At 58.9% G+C, this 20150-nt stretch overlaps 1 protein-coding gene across 1 annotated transcript in view; it reads right to left on the minus strand.

Annotated features, from left to right (window-relative positions):
- Positions 1 to 1359: 1359 nt before the first annotated feature.
- The window catches only part of SDK2 (sidekick cell adhesion molecule 2), a 106183-nt gene continuing 87392 nt past the window's right edge, over positions 1360 to 20150 (minus strand). Inside the window, exons 36-43 of the mRNA XM_040989410.1 lie at positions 19249 to 19386; positions 18046 to 18207; positions 16154 to 16279; positions 12720 to 12884; positions 11952 to 12092; positions 11524 to 11662; positions 10026 to 10152; positions 1360 to 1909 (exon numbers count right to left, since the gene is read on the minus strand). Of these exons, the coding sequence (XP_040845344.1) occupies positions 1553 to 1909; positions 10026 to 10152; positions 11524 to 11662; positions 11952 to 12092; positions 12720 to 12884; positions 16154 to 16279; positions 18046 to 18207; positions 19249 to 19386 (1355 nt within the window). The 3' untranslated portion in view covers positions 1360 to 1552. The remainder of the gene's footprint in view (positions 1910 to 10025; positions 10153 to 11523; positions 11663 to 11951; positions 12093 to 12719; positions 12885 to 16153; positions 16280 to 18045; positions 18208 to 19248; positions 19387 to 20150) is intronic.

The following is a 20150-nucleotide window of genomic DNA, read 5'->3' on the forward strand; positions in this document are numbered from 1 at the left end:
ATCCTGCTTCCTGGGGGCTCGACCTCAGCCCAGTGTTCTCTCAAGGAGAGGGACAGTGGTGCTTCCTCCCAACACTCCCTTAGTAGGGTCCCCACCATTCCTAGGGGTGCTGGGGCAGTCTGCCTGTTGAGCCACCTTCCATCTTCCCCCTTGACATTTCCCAGGAGTTAACAGCATGGCAAGGAACCCTGGTCCCCCCGCCCCCCATCCCCATAACCAGAGTTAACGACTGCAGCAGGTGCAGAGTGGGGTACAGTCTCAAATTCCCTGACTCTTCTCACCCCCAAAGTAGGGTGTCGCCTTCCTGCTGGTAGGACCACTAAGGGCCCCACAAAGAGCACCCCCATCCCCGGCTGTCTGCACTGGAGGGAGGTACCCGGCCACCCCAGAGTCGGGTGTGGTCTCAGGGAGGTTTCTCAGGGCTGGCTGGGGTCCCCAGCGGTTACAAAGGCCCCTTCCAAAACCTCTGCTCTGGTAATCCCAAGATAATGGCAAGGCCAAGGTCACCCAAAGCAGCTTTCTCCAGATCAGTCTTTGTGGCTGGTTCTCCCACCATCAGCACCCTGCCTCTCCATCTCATACCACCTGCCCCTCTCCTGGCCAGCCTGGCCGTGAGTCCCCGAGGCTGTGTGTGGATTCGGACGGCAACTTCCCATAGGCGGAACCTGGCTCGGAAAACACTACAGGAGTCACATTACTCTTGGATCCTGCGAAGCAGGTGCCCTGGGCTCTAGACAGAGGGCCTGGCTGCCCCTCTGGGCTGCGAGAGGCAGGGGCTGGGATGGGCAGGGGGTGCGGCCAGGTTCTCTCTAGGACAGGAGCCATAGACCCCTTTCTTGCAAGTATACAGGAGGTGTGCGTGTGCTAGGAGCAAGCAGGTGCTACCTGGATTGGAAGAGAATAAAGCTTTGTTCTTTCACACTCGATTTCCTGCTAAGCCTCAGCGCTGAGCACCCACCCAGCGCCTCTGCTCCCAGGACGGGGCCTCTCCTTGTCTGTGCTCAAGAAAGCGGCTTCCAACACAGGGAGGTGGCAGGGCTCCCAGGCTGGGGGCCTCTTCCTTGCATTCCTAATCAAAAAAATATGCAGGAACAAGGAAGTTGCCAAGTAAATTCTCATCCTATAGTCCCCCCCCCTTCTGTTTTCTTTCCAAATGAACCAAATGCCTGGTGGTGGAGAGGTTGAGCAAGAGGGTGGGCAGTGGATGTGGGTGAGGTTGGACAGGGGCTGGGCAAGGGCTTCATCGGGGCAAGGGGCCGGTGGGCACCCTCTGGGCCAGGGATCCCACATGTGTGGGAAGGGAACAGTCCTCTAGACATCTAGAAGCTTCCCAGCAAGCTCCAGGCTGGGAAATTAGCCCCACACACATCCCTTCAGCACCTGCGTCTTGGCCTCCTCCTGGACTCCCAGCTTGGCTGGCCCTGGGATCCCTGGAAAAATAAATTTGGGAGGTGAAAAGTCGACTTGGGTTCTTGGTTGATTTTGCTTTCCGGCAGGTGGTGCAGGAAGCAGTGGGTCCCAGCGTTGCTCCTCCTTCGTTCCTCTGCCGACATCAAACGAACGATGAAAACCCCGCGATGGGGGCCCGGGAGCCGGGGGCCAGGCTGCTCGGGGGGCGGTAGAGGGTGCTCTGCTGACTCGGGGGGTTCGGGGCGTTCTGGGGCGTTGGAGTCCGGCTGGCCTTGGGCCGGAAGAGGCTGCCCTGTTGGCCAGCGCTGTTGCTGTTGGCGACGGCGGTGTGGTCGGGCTCGCCGGAGTCGCTCTCGGTGTAGCTGTAAGCCTGGGCCCGCGAAATGTCCTTCCGCTGGCGCCGCCATGAATTATAATAGGTGGGGTCACTGATGTAGTGGTTGACGAAGGAGTGGGCTTTCTGGGGGTTCTGGTCGACCTCGTACTCGCTGTCGCTTCCCTGGGGGAGAGATCCGGGGGTGGGGCAGGTTAGCTGAATGCTTGGGACTGGAGCCCCAATGTGGTGGGAGTTACCTTCTAACCAGGTCCTGTCCACTTCCTTGCAGAGGGAATCCTGGGGGTGGAGGGTCTACCGTAGCTTTGGAAAAGACCTTGTAGACACGGCAGGCCCCTTGCCCATGGGGGACTCCCCCCAGACCTCCAGGGGGTGTGTGAGCCTGCTCAAGTCTCCAAGCCCACCCGAAGCATCTGGTGTTAGTTACTCCCTTAGCATAAAGTGTAACATCTAGACCAGGCTGAGGAAGGGAAAGTGATAACAAAGAAAGACAAAGTGGCCCTGAGTATTCTGAGGTACTATGTTGGCGGTTACAGGAGTGTGGGCTCTCCATTTATTTTGGGCGTTTTCCATCTAATCCTTTTACCGGTGTGGTGACTACAGGTAATGGAAGGTGGGGGAGGGCTAGCATAGTTGATGTGGCAGAAGCTGGCCCCAGGGCTCAGGCCCTTGCCATCTGGAGTTCCTGGCTTCAGTACAGCCCCACCTAGGCTGTGTGGGCACTTGGGGCACGAAGCAGCCGATGGAAGAGCTCTCTTGCTGGGTCTCTCCCAGTCACTCTGCCTTTCAAACATCTAAAATCAATATTAAGACTTTCTGGGGGCTAAAGCCAATGCAATGGTTCTGCTGGCTAATCCTCCGCCCCTCCGAGTGCTGGGATCCCATATGGGCACCGGCTTGTGTCCAGGCAGCTCCACTTCCCATCCAGCTCCCTGCCTGTGGCCTGGGAGAGTGGTTGAGGACGGCCCAAAGCCTTGGGACCCTGCACCTGTGTGGGAGACCCAGAAAAAACTCAGCTCTGGATTGGCTCAGCTCTCTCTGCAAATTTGTCTTTCCAGTAAAAATGTAATTAAAAAAAAAAAAAAGAACATTTGGAGGGGATGATTCTGTGGCGTAGCAGGTAAAGCCACTACCCCAGACTCCAGCATCCTGGATTAGCCTTGGTTTGCGTCCCAGCTGCTCCGCTTCTGATCCAGCTCCCTGCTAATGCGTCTGGGAAAGCAGTGGAGGACGGCCCAAGGGGTTCCTGCACTCCAGTGGGAAACTGGTTTTAGACTGGCCCAGGTCCTGTGGTTGTAACCTTTCCGGGGATGGGAGATCTTTTCCTCCACTCCCCTTCCCTGCCCCCTCCCCCCAAAAAAAGACATTCCCATGGTACTTCAGGGTCCTGGGTACACTCTTCCTCCGCCCACGGGGCGATCAGCCAGAATCTCTGTTCGCCCTGGAAGTAGAAGCCTGCATCTAAAAATAGCACAAGCCCCTCCCCCAGCCAGGCTCCCAGCTCTGTTTAGAGAGGGAGTTAAAGACACCAGATGGGAACTTTCTGGAAGACTCTGTGCTCTGAGTGGAAAGCAAACTTCTGCGCGACCCTCCCCAGGCTTCCTGCCCGACTCATGTAGGGGGCCGGCATTACTTGCAAGAGCCCTGGGAGCTCCAGGTGCAGGAGCCTGGGGGGAGAGCTGGTGCGAGGTGACCTTGGCCAAAAGGCCAACAACGGGCTCAGAGAGAGGTGAGAGCAGAGCGGAAAGGCCCCTGGCAGAGTGTGAAGCGCTGGTTTGCTTGAACACCTCTGAGCACAGCGGCCCAGGAGCTCGCAGGCCTGCCTGTGCATCCCAGGAACGCGGGAAGGAGGCGGCTGGGCCTGGCCTGCTCACCCCAGGCTCAGGGACCCTGAACTTCCTGGCCCCTGCTCTCCTGCTCCTCTCCCCAGTGCACACCCACCTCCCAGGACCTCACCCCTCCTCGGGCAGGGCAGGGCAGGGCAGGGCAGGGCTGGCCGCCCAAGACAATGGAAAGTCCCTGGGCCGGTTCTCCCATTATGTAATGCAGCACAATGCCAGCCCCTTTTGCAGCCTGCTGCCCAGCTGTTGGCCGGCCGGCCTCAGCACACAGGGGACCTGCGGCGGGTGGGCGGGCTCCATCTGCGGAGAGCTGGGCATCCGGCGGAAGCAGCCGCATTAAGGACCAGGAGGTAGGAGCAGGGTCCTACCCTCAGGGAGCTAAGGACTTCCCATGGTTTTCCCTAAAGGATAGGTCTCTCTGGCCACTCCCATAAACTGGCTTCAATAGCTGCTGACAGCACCTCCAGGGGTTCTAGAATTTCTGCCCAGCCCCTCCCCCCAGGCCTTGGACCTAAAGTCTATGGGGATCTCTCCGTGAGTGAACCAGTCTTGGGGTGAAAGGGGATGGAGGCCGAGGCTGGTGCTGATGTTGGAGGGGGCAATTTAAGAGCCTCTCTCGGCGTCAGCATCTTGGTCCGTGAAGTGGGCAGAGTCCCATGGGTCACAGGGGAGACGCGTTAATAGTGATGCTGTAAAAGGTATTAACAGGGGAAGACAGGGGCTCAGCCTGTGTCCCCTAACTCCTCACCCAGGAGTGGGGCCTGACCCTCTTCCCACTAAATGCGGCTCCTGCCGGGACTCCTCTTCCCGCCCTCCTCTGGCTGCTAGGCTGGCCGCCCCTCCCCCACTGGCCCTAGCCAAGGTGGTGGTGGTGGTGGGGGGGCGGGAGGATCTCTCCACTGGGGACCCCGCCTCCCTCTCCCTGAACATCTGTTTCTTTTCGGGATGGGGGTGGGGTGAGAAGAAAGCCAGCAAGGGGGGCCCAGGGGCTCCTATTGCAGCTTTCAACTCTCCCGCGGCCTGGGTAATTGAATGCAGCTTCCCAGGGCCGGGCCCAGCACAAAGCGGCCCTTTCAGGGACTGCTGGGCAGGTCGGCCAGGGGCTGCCTGGGCTGCTCAAAGCCACTCAGTCAGCAATTAACAGGGACGAGGCAGGGGAAGCGCAGCCTGCAGGTTTGAGGACCGGCATGGGGAGGGAGCAGGAGGACCACTCCCCATCTCCAAGAGAAGACAGCAACAAAAAGGGGCAGCAGCAAACAAAGCCAAGGCTTTTTGGTTCACATCCTGTCCCAGCTGGTAACTGCACCGAGGACAGGGGGTCCTTATCTTGCTGGATCTCCCAAAACTGTTGCCCCAGATGGCAGGAAAGCCACCCTGGGTCCGGAGCCTGGGCGGGAGGCCCCATCCCCCATGTGTGGCCCCAGTGGCTCCAGCTTGGAGTCCTGCGCGCGCCTGAGCCTGGTTCCCCTGTACCAGGTGGGATATGGGTGATGCATCTCTGAATGACCTGGCTTGCTGTCCCCGGGCTGGGCTGGAGGGCACAGGGGCCCTGGTTTGGCACTCCTTGGGCTGGGACAGCTGGAAATCGCTCAGCTCAGGCACAGTATCACATGTACTCCTGGAGCCCAGGTAGTGTGACTGTGGCCGTGTGTCCTCCTCTCGGCTGTGGGAGGCTTCTAGGTGGGGCTGTGGTCAGGGATGGCTTCTCCTGTCCACCTCTGCCCACTGAGGGAGGCCAAACCTACACCTGAACCCCAGTCCTCCTGAGGGCTTTTGTGAGCCTCAGTTATCCAAGCTATTAAATGGAAATTATCCTGAGCTTCTGTCTGGGGGTGTGGGTAAAATCACTGCCTGTCATGCTGGTATTCCATATGGACACCGGTTTGAGTCCTGGCTCCTCCACTTCCAGTCCAGCTGGCTGCTATTGCACTTGCAGAAGCTGGCCCAAGTGAGAGACCAGGTAAAGCACCTGGCTTTGGGTCTGGCACAGTGCTGGCTGTTGCAGCCACCTGGGGGTGGGAGCAGGTGCTCAGTGTGGATCTCCGCCCTCCCCGTCTCTCATTTGGAACGGCTTGGGTAGCCAGGATCCCTGTGGGCCAGGCTCAGGAGAAGCTGGAGGTGGGCACCTTGGCTCAGCCTGCAAGAACGAACAGAGAATAAAAGGCCAGAGACTACAGGAGGAGGACGCACACAGCACAGGATCTTCCTTGCAGCCAGCTCTGTGCAGAACCCTAGCTTGTTTACTGTCAGCTAAACGCCACCTCCCCCAGGCAGCCCTCTCAGTCTCCAGGGGGTGGCCGGGCTTTCCTGAAGACTTCTCCCAATGTTTTCTCTGCCCCAGTGCCACAAGGTGCAGAACAAAACCATGTGATGACCCACTGCCACGTGGCCTGACACACTGCAGTGTCACCGTGAGAAGGGTCTGCCCCTACTGGAGCCACAGCATGCAAATGGGGCCTGCTACCACTGCTTAGCTGGCGCACAGCAAGTGGCTGTGGAACTTGCCGAACCAACACTCCAAGGAATGAACAAATGAGCCCTACGCTGGGGGGACAGACCCAATGCTCACACTCCCAAGTGCCCTGCGGGGCCTGCCCATGCAAGGCACATAGAAGGTGGCAGGACACGCGTGATGGGGGGAGGGTATTGCAGGTGGCTCCGTCATTCACTCTTCCTTGTCATCAGTCTGAGAAAGGGGCCATGACAGCCCCAGTGCCTCAAACACCGCCACTCACAAACACCCCTGGGGGTCTGTCCTGGCTTGTTGTTGACTGGGTGATGGATAAGTCAGTGGGCGCCATCCACTTTGTCCCCTCTCATCTTCTGCTGCAGGCTGAATTCCATTCTAATGAGCTGCGAGGGGCCCCACATCTGACACTGCCAAGGGCTGAGTATGGAGAGGAGCTACGTGCTACATACATTTATTCCCCTTCCAAACTTGCACTCTTATTTTGCAAGTGGAATCCACAGGCTGCCACGCTGCATGTCTGCAAGGTTCCATCCCTTAGGCCATAGACTCGCCGCCTCTCCCGCCTCTTCCTCCCCTCTGTCGGCAGCCCCCTTCCCCGCTGTCCCTCCAGCAGCCCTGCTATGGCCTATCTCCTACAGTGTGCTGTGCGTGTTTGTTTTGAAGTTAGAGGGACTGTGTTTACAGCCACCACACAGGAAAACAGCTGCAGACGGCGTGAGCTTTGGGTGGTCTGACTTGCAACATAAAGCAAGCGACACAGGCAACCCTCACTCTTGGGAGATCTGGAGTGTGGGGCGGGGGTGGGGCCCTGGCTTTGGGGGGCTGCTGACTTCCAGGGCCACTTCGTGCAGATGCCTGGCCACCCCCACAGATGCTTTGTTGCACGTGCAGGATTGACCATGTGTGTTACGGGGGCATCAGAGGGAAAGCCAGGCTTGTCTCTTCCAGCCCTCGGGAACTCCTGGGGAACAGAAGCCCTTCTCTGTCCCATCTGGGAACTCAGTACACTCAAGGAATGAGCATTGTTGCACAGCCCAGTAGCTAAATCTTAGCCTTGCAAGCACTGGGATCACAAGAGAGCGCTGGTTCGTGTTCTGTCTGCCCCACTTCCCATCCAGCTTCCTGCTTGTGGCTTGGAAAAGCAGTTAAGGACTGCCCAAAGCCTTGGGACCCTGCACCGGTGTGGGAGACCCAGAAGAGGCTCCTGGATCCTTCCAATCAGCTCAGCTCTGGCCCTTGTGGCCACTTGGGGAGTGAACCAGTGGATGGAAAATCTTCTGTCTCTCCTTCTCTGTAAATCTGCCTTTCCAATAAAAATAAAAAATCTTTAAAAGGGGGAAAAAAATAAGCCCTATGGAGGGCCAGTGTGGTGGCCTTACATGCTAATCTACCTATAACACCAGCATCCCATATGGGCACCGGTTCAAGTCCTGGCTGCTCCAATTCCCTGCTAATGGCTTAGGAACACAACAGAGGGTGGCTCGAATCCTTGGGTCCCTGCACCCACATGGGTGACACGGAAAAAAGCTCTTGGTTCCCAGCTATGGACTGAGCCAAGTCCATCCATCTGTAGCCATTTGGGGAGTAAACCAGTGGTTAGGAGATTCTTTTTTTTCTCTCTCTGTACCTCTAACTTTCAAGTAAAAATATCTATATCTTTCAAAAAACAAAGGAGCTTGGAGGAACCAGCATCTGTCCCTTCCCCCTACACCTTAAGAAGACATCCAGGCCCTGTGAGCTGTTAAGACACAAATTCCCATCTATTGCCACAAGCCCAGGGCAAGCATATCCAGCTGCAGCGATGTCCCAAAGCAGAGCCCCAAAGTTGCTGGATGGTGGTGCAAGCTACCCGGGATCCTCTTGGTGACGCTTGAGGACTCAGGGCTGGGCTGTCAACAGATATATGCAAGTGATTTACTCTTTGGACAGTGGCCTCCAAATGACAGTGCCCTGGGGTTGGAGGATGGGGTGGTCGATGCCATACCTATAAGCTGATGCTGTCCCAAATAACCTCCCGGGACCAACAGCCCCAAGTTATCCTACCGATTCCTTTGCATGGCACCCCACGTAATGCACTGCTCAGATACCCCTTGGCACAGATGGGCTGGTGTGGAGAAAGGGCTGGGGCAGAGCTGAGACACAAACCTAAGCCTCTTGCCCCAACCCACAGCCACCCGCTGCTGTGCCAACGGTGTCTCCCGGTCCAAGCAGCCCTGTGAAGATGGTGGTGAGTCCCTGGACTCACACATGGCTGCTGGGGGGTGGGCTGGGGAGTTCTTCAACAACAACTTCACTGCCAGGATCACTGTCCTCTGAGTGTGTCTCTGCTCTGAACCAACCCCCACCCTTCTGGGCAGAGCCTGTCCTGCTGGGATGGTCAGTGACCCCAGCAAGGAGCAGGTTCTGTTCCAAGTTGCTATGGAAACAGTCTCTGAGGGATGGACTCCCTCCCATTACACCAGATCTATGGCTCAGCCAGGGTTCCTTGCCCTGGAGAGTAACTTCAGAAATAAGAGGGTCTTGCCCAGGAGGGTTCCTTTTCAAGGCTGGTAGGCTCTGGCACAGCCTCATGGCCATAGGACAACTCTGGGTGCTCCCTGCCCCTGCAAGGGACCAGATTCACGGGGAGAGGTAACATGGAGTTCCCTGAAGGAGACAGATGAGAACAAGGCCCAAGGAGCCTATGCCACAGCCTGGAGGTGTGGGGTACCTGAGACCTCTGTTGTCTATGTTGAGTAGTATCTGCATGCTGCTACTGGCCATCTTGGGGAGAAAGAAGCATGCTTCTAGAAAGGACCCCAAAGGTGATGGGCCTGCACCATGGACCCCCACGTCACGGTGGTGCCGAGGGTCACATGCCCGGAACAAGGGGCCACCAGTGAATCCTAAGGGGCCGCGGCAGCTGTGTCCCACACCAAGCTCCTGGATAAGCTAGGTTAGGGGTTCTGCACATTCCAATTTAGGGACACAGAGAGTTGGGGCGCGGCTGTCTGGCTCTGCCATGCCCATCAGTGACTCTGGAGCTGAGCCAAACCTTAGCCAGCCAAGTCCCTCAGTCCACAGGGCCCATAACCAGCTCTTCGGCTTCCTGATACCTGCTGCCCACCTCAGCAGCCCCACTTCCTGCTGGCACCTCTTCCCTTCCTCTCCCAGCGAATGGACACAGTTCCCTTTCATGGACCCCTTCTTCAGCAACAACCATCCGGCCAGGGCCGAGGGCGTGGTGACTCTGTCTCACTAGAAAGTTCTCAGGCCCTCCCATGTGTGACCGGGGACAGTGTCCTGCCTGAGCCACCCACGGCCACTCTCTCACGCTCTGTCTTCCTGAGGCCTTAGCCCCGCTCGCACTAGGAAAGCTGATGTTTGCAGATGGGTTGCAGCACGCCCGGCCCTCAGCTCAGCCCCACGGGCCTGACCTCCGAGAGCTGCTTCCACAGCCCCAGCGCCAAGCCTGATGGTGCTACAGAGACACCGAGGTGCCTGGGACTACACATACCCAGGACACCCCGGCTCCCAGCAAGCAAAGCCGGATGGACCCAGGACTTGCTTGTGGGGTCCCATTCTTGGGGGTCCGAGGAGCTCTGCCCTCCATCTCTGGAGTGTGTTCTGATCCCATGTAGCCCTCTGCACAAGGTTGATCAGGCCTTGTCCTTCGGTGCCTTCCCCTGCACGTGCAGCTGCTGGGTGGCTGAGCACACGAGGGTGGCTCTTGCAGGTTCCCAGGGCCTCAGTCATCCTGAGCTGAACGAGGCAGGTGGCCCCAGGGCCCTGTGACTGCTGGGGGTCTGTCTGGGCAGCCCCCCTGAATCTTCAGGGCCCCAGGAAGGCAAGGCAGGGAGGAAGGCTGTGTAACACAGCCACCCCCTTACCCCAGTAGGCCCATGATCAGCTCGGGAACCATGGTCTCCACTGCCTTCCTCAGGGCCGGGCCAGCTCCCCCTCCTGCTCTCCTCTCCTGCTCACACCTCACCTGAGAGTCGGAGATTTCCGAGGGTTTCTCGGTCAGGCTGCTGCTCTCGGCCGGGATGAGGTCATTGTACTTGGTGACGTCTTCATCTGAGTAGTGGAGGCTGCCGGGGCTGGGCCTGGGGGGGGACCTGTGCAGAGTGGAGAAGCAGGTCAGGGGCCGGGGTCGGGGGAACGCTGACTGGGGAGGCCATGGCGAGACAGGGAGAAGCACCGCTCACAGCATCTCTCCAGCCCGTCTTCCTCCTCCTTCCTGCTTCCGCTCTGGAACGCCTGGGCCCTGCAGAGAGGGGCCCGGAGGAGGAGGAAGGGGAGCAGGGACAGGAACAGGGGCTGGAGGGCCATGGAGGGGGCCCTGCGGCAGTGCCTGGGCCCGGGGCTGTGGAGCCACACAGAAATTTCTTTTTGGAATAGGGAGTTTGCACAACCCACACATAGTTTTCCTCAACATACATTTTCCATGAACTTGTGGAAACCTCCCGGTACATGGGGAGACACGCAGGAGCCTCGAGAGAGGGGGCGATGCACAGGGGCTGGGTGTGTATGCGTGTGTGTGTACACGCACGCGCACACACAAGCAGGGTAGGTCATACTGCCCCCTTGTTCCATGCGGCAGGGCCCTGGAGCCAGCCTGGCGGGGCTGTTGTGACCATGCTGGGCCCAGCTGGCTCTGCCACTGCTGTCTCAAATGGCTCTTTCTTTCCAGGCTAGATTTGGCGGGCAATGAGAGCAAGCGCCTGCCCCTCACTCCTCACCCCTCCCATGAACACACACATCGCTTCCTCCCTCCCCGACCAGACAGAGGGCAGCTTTGTGAGTTACCCGCGAAGGCTCTGCTCGCTGGGAATGTTAATCAATCTCAGGCTGGAGATGCGAGGCCCTCTGGCTGCTGTCCCCCTGGGCCTTTGCAAACCCCGGGTGCATCCCACTGCCACCTCTGATCAGCCAGGGCTGGGAGGTCCCGACAACTGCCCTGGGTCCTTGGGAGTGGGCAGCCTAGTGGCCACAGGGAAGGGGCCCTTAGCAGGGGTGGGAAGGTGGGGGCTGGGCTAGGAGAGAAGGCAGGAGCAAACACGGAGGCAAGCACCCACCAGCTCCAGCATTCTTTGGCAAGCTGTCTTTGAGAATGACCATGGCTGAGCTTGTCCCCGCTGAGTATAAACAAGGACTACGGTGGCTGGGCACTTCCTGTACACACAGGATGTAGGGAGGACACAGCAGCCACCGGCGAGCACTTGGCCATCTGACCTTGGTCCTGGACTGCAAAGTAGCCATATTCTGTCCTTGCAGGGACACCTAGGACCCACCTCTCAGTGAATTTGTCCTCACGGTGGCCGGGTCTGGCTCGACCCAACCCAAGCAACCACTGGGTTGTGCTGCCTGGGCCGTGCTGCCTGGGCCCTGCCCCGGCTTCTCCAGGACAGCTGAAGGTCAGGTGGCACTGCTAGGTGCACCCCAGGACCCCCCGGCTTCTGGCCGCCGTGCACAGGGCCCTTCGCTACCTGGTGTACAGGCCATTCTTCCGGCAGAAGGAGTTCTTGACAGACAGGCGTCGGTTGTTGAGTTCCAGGGCAGGGAAACTGCTTTCATCCAAGCTCATCATCTCCCCATGGCCCAGGGCTCCAGACTTGGCACTGTTCCCTGGCAAGGGCGAAGGGAGGAATCAATCATACCTTTAGACCATGTGGCCATCCCTGTTGGCCCCACAATTCCTTCCTTCCTTCCCCCAACCCTGCTGGACTCTGTCCATCTCTCTTAGTAGAGCTGAGACCAGGTTAAGAGGTGGGGACTCTGTAGGTCTCCTAGGCTGGCCCACCTGCCTGTGTGTAGGCACCCTAGGCTGGCCCACTTGTCAGCGCAGCTGCATTGCAAGGGACATTCCCTGCTCAGCAGGGAGGCAGGCAGCAGGACTAGGGACCAGTTCACTCACCTGAGTCCGTCTTCTTGGAGTACTTCTTGCTCTGGCCACGGATGATGAGCATGAAGACGAGAAGCAGGATGAAGATGAGGCCCACGAGGGCGATGACCACCAGGAACCACCACTCCTCGTAGAAGGGGTTAGCTTTCTGGGCTGAGACACACAGGCAGGTATCAGAGCCAGGGAGTTCAGCTCCCCCGGCCCCCCCCCCCAGGTCCCCATCCTAGGCAGGTGGGGCCAAAATAAAGGTGTTTTTCTGGCCTCCAGTGGCCTGAGAAAGCCTTCTCCCCAGGGTCTGCTTGGACTGGACCTGGTGATAAGTTGCAGGGGCAGCTGGGAGGAAAGCTGTGTCTTTAGAAGGCCTCCCGTCTTTCAAGCCCCCATTGCTGGGTTTTCTACACCCAGCACAGCTAATCCACGTGGTTGGCTCTTCCATATCAGTGCTGTTTGGGCCCATCAATCTGGGCATGGGGGTAGAGGGTAGGGAAGGGACCTGTTCAATGGAGCAGCTGTTTTAGAGTTGCACCTGTGCCTTGGTGGTGGGGCCCCAGTAGGCAGAGTTAGTGGTGGAATTTGGGGTCAAGGGTTTAGAGAAGTGAAGCCTCTGAGGTGTCAGGAGTCCTGGAAGGGACACCTCAAAGATCTGAGGTCCCCAGCTGGCTCTGGTCCCAACCTCAACACTCATTGCTTCTGAACATCGGGGAACACTGCATTGGTGCCCCAATGTCTCAGCTGCTCTGGGGCCACTCCTCTACCCGCTCCCCACAGAGGCTGGTATACCTGGCACGGACTGGGATGGGCTGCTGGGGGTGCCAAAGCCGTAGTCGTTGACGGCGATGACCCGGAAGTCGTAGCTCACCCCCGGCTTCAGGATGTCCATGCTGAACGTATAGGAGCTCACCTCCTTGGGGATGTCTTTGATGAGGATGTCCCACAGGCCTTCATCTGTCAGGTCACAGAAGTGGGGTCTCGAGTCGCACCCCAAGCTTGCCGTTCACTGACGGCAGTGCTGCTCAATGCTGCCCGGCAGGACACCTAAACACTCGCTAAGCCTCAGGTCAAAAGTCAACACTTCTGCATGGTCCACTTGAGGCTTTTTGAGTATCTGTGTTGTATTTAAAAATATGCACCGTGCAGAAGATGCTATAACCGCCAACCCAGTCAGGGCTGAGCCTATCTAGCCTAAACGTCTGAAAGGACCACGCTGCCAAACCCATGTAGGCACCAACAGCCAATGCCACGCCAACGAACCGATTTCTGCGCTGTGTAAAGGCTGATGACCCAATGCTGTGTCCCCTCGCTGAGACATCTCCCCACACCTGCACATACTCGAGTCCCAAAGACTGAAATTTCAGTCACTTTTGGACATGTCGCAATGTGTCACGTGTCCACCACCCAGGGCAGCGGACTCGACGCTTGAGCTGCGCATGGTCAGCTCCGTGCGTTCCGCTGCCTCCTGGTGTCACGGAGAACAAATGGGAGGCTAAGTGGCTCTTTGTCCATCCCTAGATCGCTGGGCCTTGTCTGGGGGTGAGGTGTTGGTTGTGCAAGAGAAGATGTAGCACCGTCATCAGGGCATAGTAGTGTTGCCATGGTGACAGCAAGGCTCGGAGGGAGGGACCCTAACCAGGTGCTCCAGGAGGATCCTGGAGAGCCCAGCCCTGGACCCTGACAGGGGTGGGACTTCCTGTTGGTGTCAGCGGAGTTTAGGGTCAGCCACTCTAGGCCTGGGTCAGGGGTCTTCTTCATGGGTCCCAGGAGACAGGGTCCCATGGGGGCTGCGCCTTCATCACCATGGAGGTCCTTTCCGTGGGCGGCTACCACCAGGGAACAGAAAGTCCCTACCACCCTGCAGGATACACCCTCCCACCCCTTCCCCAATATGAGCCCTTTCCTCCATGAGCCCTGGTTTGAGTCCTGGCTGCTCTACTTCTGATCAAGCTCCCTGCTAAAAGCCTGAGAAAGCAATGGGGGTTAGCCCAAGTGATTGGGCCCCTGCACCCACATAGAAGAAGCTCCTGGCTTCAGACGGACCCAGCTCTGGCTGTTGCAGTCACTTGGGAAATAAAGCAGTAGATGGAAGATTGCTCGCTCGCTCTGTAACTCTGCCTTTCAAATAAATGTATCTGTTTTTATATGCACAGTACACCTATTACATACACAGTGAAAGCAGGTGTTTCAAGTCAAGGATCTTCCCAGAACGAAATGACTCCAGGCCCAAAAAGAGAATCGTTCAGGGGGATGTTTAGCTCCAAAGGGCAGGAACATGAATGCATTAATAAATATCTTTCAATTGTATTATATTGACCTTGCAAAAACAATTGTTAAAAAAAAAGGGAGGAATTATTGTCCCCTCTTACAGATGAGAAAGCCAAGGTCCCAAGAGCACCTAATGTCTTCCCAGACTCACACTGCTCCAAGGGGCAGAGCCCGCGTCTCCAAGTAAGGCTGGCCGGCTCTCTGAACTCTTCCTGGGTGCTTGGTCCAGTGCTGTGTACAATTGGGAGCTGAACTGGAATTTTCCAGATGAGCTCAGCCCATTGAAGACCCTGCTGCTACTTTCCAGAAGCTAGGGACTCCCTGCCTGCTGTTTAACAAACACCTCCCTGCTCCCACACACCACCCACACTCATTCCACCCCCCACAAAGGGTGAAGCCGGGGCAAGAGCAGGGCTAGGCCAGAAGCTGCTGGAATGCCCCGCTGGGGCCCTGGGGTTAGCTGATGTGTGGGACAGTTTTCACGGACCTGCAAATCCCAGGCAGATCCCTGGCTGCACCCCAGAGGGCATGCTGAGTTTGCTTCACGCAGCACCAAGCACAAACAACGCAGAACATGGAGCTGGACCAGAGCTCCTCACCCAGACATGAGGCTATGCAGCCAGAGGGATGGGAGCAGCACAGAGGAAGTGGTGGGGGCCCAGAGGGGACGGCCCACAGGCCCACCGGCCCACCAGCCTCTCCTCACTGCCTTTCTTCCCTTGTCCTTGTCGCTAACTCCTGGCCCTTCCTGGCTTGGTCCTTCCTTCTATGCTGTCTTGATCCCGCCTGTGTAGACCAAGTCATGGTTCCCAAGCTTGTTGGCACACACTTGTTGGTCTCACGTGGTGATGTGGGCAGGGTGGGGGAGAATAGGGGGAAAAAAAAAAAATCAAGAGTGCTGTGGTCTGAGGCCAACATTCCACAGCCTGCCACCTGCTCGGCCAGCTCGGAGCACGGGCCTGGCTGGGAGAAGCATGCGGTGGTCTCCTGGCCAACTGGGCAGCCGGGCCTGGGAGCCTGGGCAGGGACCATCTGGAGAGGGCGCATGCCAACCCTGCCCACATACCTCCGGCCACAACGAGGCACTAGGTGGATGAGAGATTTGCAATGGCGGGGGTTAGAGCAAGGTGCCAACAACGGCCTCCAGGAGTGACTACAACCATGAACTGCCATGGCGACAAGCAGTCCACCCCCCCCCCCAACCCGGAGAATCAAGCTGACACACACGGTTCTCCATCAGAACCATGAACTACTCACTGTTTCCCATTACCATTATGGTTTGTTACGGGGATTAGAGACATAAAGTCTTCTTTTATCCCCGCTCTACATCTCAATTGCCTAACCACAGAGCCGTGGAACACACGGACCACGCCTCCAGCTCCTTGCTGTTGGAGTAAGCGGAGCTGGGGAACAGGTGTCAGGAAGACAGGCTGGGGTGTGGGAGCAGGAGTGGAGAGTGGCCTCTGAGTGACTTATCGGTCACCCGGCTGCTAATGGCCTTGGATCTCTAGCGATTAGATCCCAGCTGTGACAGGGAAGGCGGGTACAGTTATGGAACTGTGTGGACAGCCTGAAGGCAGCTCGAGGCCTAAAGAGGCGGCTGACAGGGCCGGCTGCTTTGGGCATCTTGAGCTGTGCCCCCACAGCGGATGCGGCATGTACCACTCCGGGGGTTCCCTCTGGCTTCCGGAGTGTCCTTCACTCCAGCTGGCCTTCACCTGGCCCCTCCGGGAGCCTTGTGGGTGTGTGGGTGTGCCTTGACCCCGACAGCAGCCCGGGCCCGTTTCTCACTGCCTGCTGGGACCTCTCCTCCCATCTGCAGTGTTACCAGGCTTGCTGAGGCAGCATGCTCCACCCCTCCCCCACTCCCGTGTGAGGACTTGGGAAGCAGCGGGGGTTGGAGGGTGGGGAGTGACCAGGGGAGTTGCTGCCTCGCCAGGGTGGGGCACACGCACCTGAGGGCCGGGCCTCTATGACGTAGCGGGTGATGGGCCCTTTGCCGGGGTCTCCGCTGGACCAGTGGATGGCAATGGCAGAGCTGTACCGCACGATGATGGGCACTCCCGGAGGTCCTGGGGCCCCTGCACACATGGGACACGGTGGGCAAGACATGGGTAGGGATCCAGGAAGGCCACACCGTCAGTCAGCCTGTTCCTGACACGCCCAGAAGTGAGTCTCAATGGAGCACGCCTGGAGCTGGCTGTTGCTTCCTCGGGTCAATCAACAGTCTTTCCCAGTCCCAGGGTAATGAAGTTTGGGGTGAGCCAGGGGACCTGGAGCCCTTTGCTCCGGGCATGGGGACTTCCAGTATATCACAGTGTCCCCAACTGGGAGGCCCACTGGGGTGGCAGGGCTTGAAGGATGCACCACAGGACAGTGAGGTGGCTGTGAGGATAGCAGCTGGGCCCACAGATGCGGGACAGATTATAGGGGCTGCTGAAGGGTCCCCCCAATCTCTCTCCTGTCCTAACTGCGAAGATGAAAGCAGGGCTCAGGCCCGGAGAGCCTCATGGGAGCGCAGGGAGGCAGGCCTGGGCTTCGGGCCAGCTAGGCCAGTGGGTGTGGAGGCACGTGCAGGTAGCAGCCTGGGCAGTGGGCCAGCAGGGGAGCTGGGCATCACAAGGGGGCAGCAGAGGAAGTTGTGACGCATTAGCCTGGTTCCTATCTACAGAGCGACCTGGTCCCTTCTACTCTATGGCGGCACCTGGCCAGTGCCAGCCTGGCACTCCCTCCCCAACCCTGAACTCTTGCTGCCCCCAGAGCTGCACTTGCATGCCATGTGCTGCTGTTCCCGCTTCCCAGGACACAGTGGACATTCCCAAGGCCCAGCGCAGCAGGCGCTTCTGGAGCCAGTGGCCAGGGAGCAGGCAACCAAGCTGCCTTCTGGGAAGACAAGCTGCCCTCTGGGCTCATGGCCTTGGGAGGACCTCAACCTCTTTCTTCTCTCAAGATTCCTGCCCACAGGCCTGGGGCAAAGGAGGGGTTGGGTATACAGGGAATCCTGGAGGGGAAGGGGTGGCCCATTGTACCCTGGACAAGGCTCAGAGCTGGGGGGAAGGGGTAGCTGCTATCTCCTCCGGGACCAGAAGCCTCCACGGTGTCCAGCTGCTGTAGACCCCGCCTGGCTACACTTGAATGCCCGCTACTTCTCCTTCCATGCTTCCTGCCCCCCTCTCTTCCTCCCTCATCGCCTCCAGCCCAGCCTGGGACACTGCCAGTCTGGAGTGAGAACAGCTTGTCCCCTCGGCAACCCTCTCCTGTGCCCCTAGGCGCTGCCAAGGGCCAGCTCTCTCTTCCTGCTTTTGTCTCACAGGGAAGTCAGCTCAGGTGAACTGCGCAGGGGCAGGTGCAGGGCAGGCCCGAGGCAAGTTTCCCCGGCTTTGTTTGTGTGGCTTCTGTGCTCAAGCAGAGGCTGGCGACAGAAAGTGAGCAGAAAGGGAAAGTGAGGTGTGGCCAGCCCGGGGAGCAGGTGGAGGCGAGGAGAGGCATTTGAACCGGAGCTGAGGGGGTGTGCCCTGTGCTGCACGAAGAACCAAGGCCTGGGACTCAGGCGGAGGGAGGACTGGGGAGGCGGAGGGAGGACTGGGGAGGCAGAGGGAGGACTGGGCAGGCAGAGGGAGGACTGGGCAGGCAGAGGGAGGACTGGGAGGCAGAGGGAGGACTGGGAGGCAGAGGGAGGACTGGGGAGGCAGAGGGAGGACTGGGCAGGCAGAGGGAGGACTGGGCAGGCAGAGGGAGGACTGGGCAGGCAGAGGGAGGGGTGAGCTTGGCACACTCCCACCCACACTGTGCCCACTGCTGCTCTGGATGCCTAGGCCATGCCCCCCCGACTCACAGCATCCCCTACCTTCTCCTGGGCCCGTGGTGACGTTGGCCTCGACTTCCGGCCCGTAGGTGAAGGTCTTGGCCCTGATGCGGAACCTGTAGGTCATGCCCTCTGCCAGGTCCTTCACCTTCAGCCACAGAGGGCCGTTTCCCTTCACGTCCACGGTCACGATCTTGCTGACCCCTGGGGCAAACACAGCGAGGGGGTCTGTAAGGGAGGGGTCCTGGGGGAGGGGCCTCCCTGCAGGAGCCCACATAGCCGAGTTGTCTACACCGAGTGCAGAACAGGGTCCCAGAAGCTGTTTACAGGGGCGAGATGAGGGTCCTGCTGGTTATAGGGCTGAGATGAGCTGTGTCCTGGACACTGTCCCCCCGCCACCCCAGCTGCCCCTTTGCCCTGCACAACCAAGCTTACTCAGGCAAAGTGGGGAGAATCCCAACACCCAGTGAGAGGGGATTACCTGGAGGGCTTCCAGGAGGTGGAGCTCGCACTGTGCCTCAGGATCCAAACCCATCTTACCACAACCTCCCCTGGGACCGGGCTCTGTGTCCCATATCTGCAGGGTGCACGTGCCACCAGGGACAGACACAGTCAGGCTGTGAGGGTTGGGGGCAGGGGTGCTGAGGGGTCTGGATCCCAGGGGGCTTCAAGCATGGCTCTTCCTTCACCTCTGGCAGGTGGCAGGAGCAAGGGCATGGGTGACAGAGATGCTGCAGAGGCAGGGTGCCTGGTCAGCAGGGACTCCGGGCACCTGCTCCTTTCTGTCTCATCTCTCAAGGCAGGGAGGTGTCCGGAACTCTGCCTTGCCTAGTGTCTCTGTGACCTTGGCCCGAGGCCCTGGACCTGTCCTACTGCTTCTCGGCATGGGGAACTGAGGGTCATTGTTTCCGTGGGCCCAGGACGATGGCCAGGACCCTGGGACTCCGCCCCTGCTCTTGGGGACAGACTGAGGAGGAGAGGAGAGTCCCTGTCCCCAAGGTCAGGTCATCTTTTGCCCTCAGGGCACCCCTTGGGGCCTGGCTGCACCCCAGTGCCTACAGCAGCTCATACCCGGTAGCTATGGCTGGGCAGCCCTTTGGAGTAGAAAGATGGGGAACGCCTGATGTCCCAGGCTGGGAGCCTGGACGTGGGGACGGCCTCGAGGAAGGGGGCTCAAGGAAGGGAAGCCCACTTGACAGCACCCTGCGTGAGAGCTTTGTGGCACAGTGAATGATGCCAACTCACCATCCACGGGGGTGCACGGTTCGTACACCAGCCTGTAGCCCTCCAGGATGCCATTGGGGAACTGCGGGGCCTCCCAGGACACGTTCACGGATGTGGTGGTCAGCTCACTGAACTTGACTGAGCTGGGAGCACTTGGGGCTGCAGAAACAGCGAGGGATTTTTGTTAGTCTCTCAAAGAAAGGCTGGTTCTGCGCCAAGGAGCCAGCAGGAGTGTCCGGGCCTAGGCCCAGAATGAACAAGAGAGCAGATTTTCCTATAAGAGGCCAGTGGGAGGGGTCACTGCAGTCACGGGGGTCCATTCCCCCACTCCCGTGGGGTCAGCACACTCATGTCACAGTCTGTAGAGCTGGGAGACAAGGATGTGGCATTTCTCCACGAGCTGCGGGATTCAGACTTCCCACTGCTCAGCGGCCCTGGCTGGTGGGACAAGCTGTTATACCCCCAGGGTCACGGTGGGTCAAGGCCATTTCCTGGCTAAGCTGGAGTCCATCTTTGGGCTCCCCTGTGTGGGCAGAGGGAAGGCGGGAGGTGTCTGGACCGCGGAATGTCAGGTGGGCATGAAAGGAGTTGCAGGGAACGTGGCCCACACGGGAGCCAGTCACAGGCAGCCAGAACCTGCTGGGTGGTGTGGGGAGAGAGGGCCCTGACACGTGGGACATGGGGCAGGACCCCTCCTCGGGGTCCCACTGAGAGGAAGGGGAGGCGGCGGCCTCTGGCAGGGAGGCTGGCCTGTTCCTGCCCAGTTTTGAGCCTCTGCAGGGGACAAAGACGATCCAGACCAGCTTCCGGCTCCAGCCTGGGGGCAGTGTTAGCTGACTTTGAAGACCCGGGGAAGTGGGGGTGGGGGGGGAGTTCTTTCCTGCCTCCCCTGAGCCCAGGATGTGGGACAGAACGCGCTGTCC

This window comes from Ochotona curzoniae, unplaced genomic scaffold, assembly GCF_017591425.1.
Source record: "Ochotona curzoniae isolate NIBS_2020 unplaced genomic scaffold, NIBS_Ocur_1.0 contig_523, whole genome shotgun sequence".
Classification (NCBI taxonomy): domain Eukaryota; kingdom Metazoa; phylum Chordata; class Mammalia; order Lagomorpha; family Ochotonidae; genus Ochotona; species Ochotona curzoniae.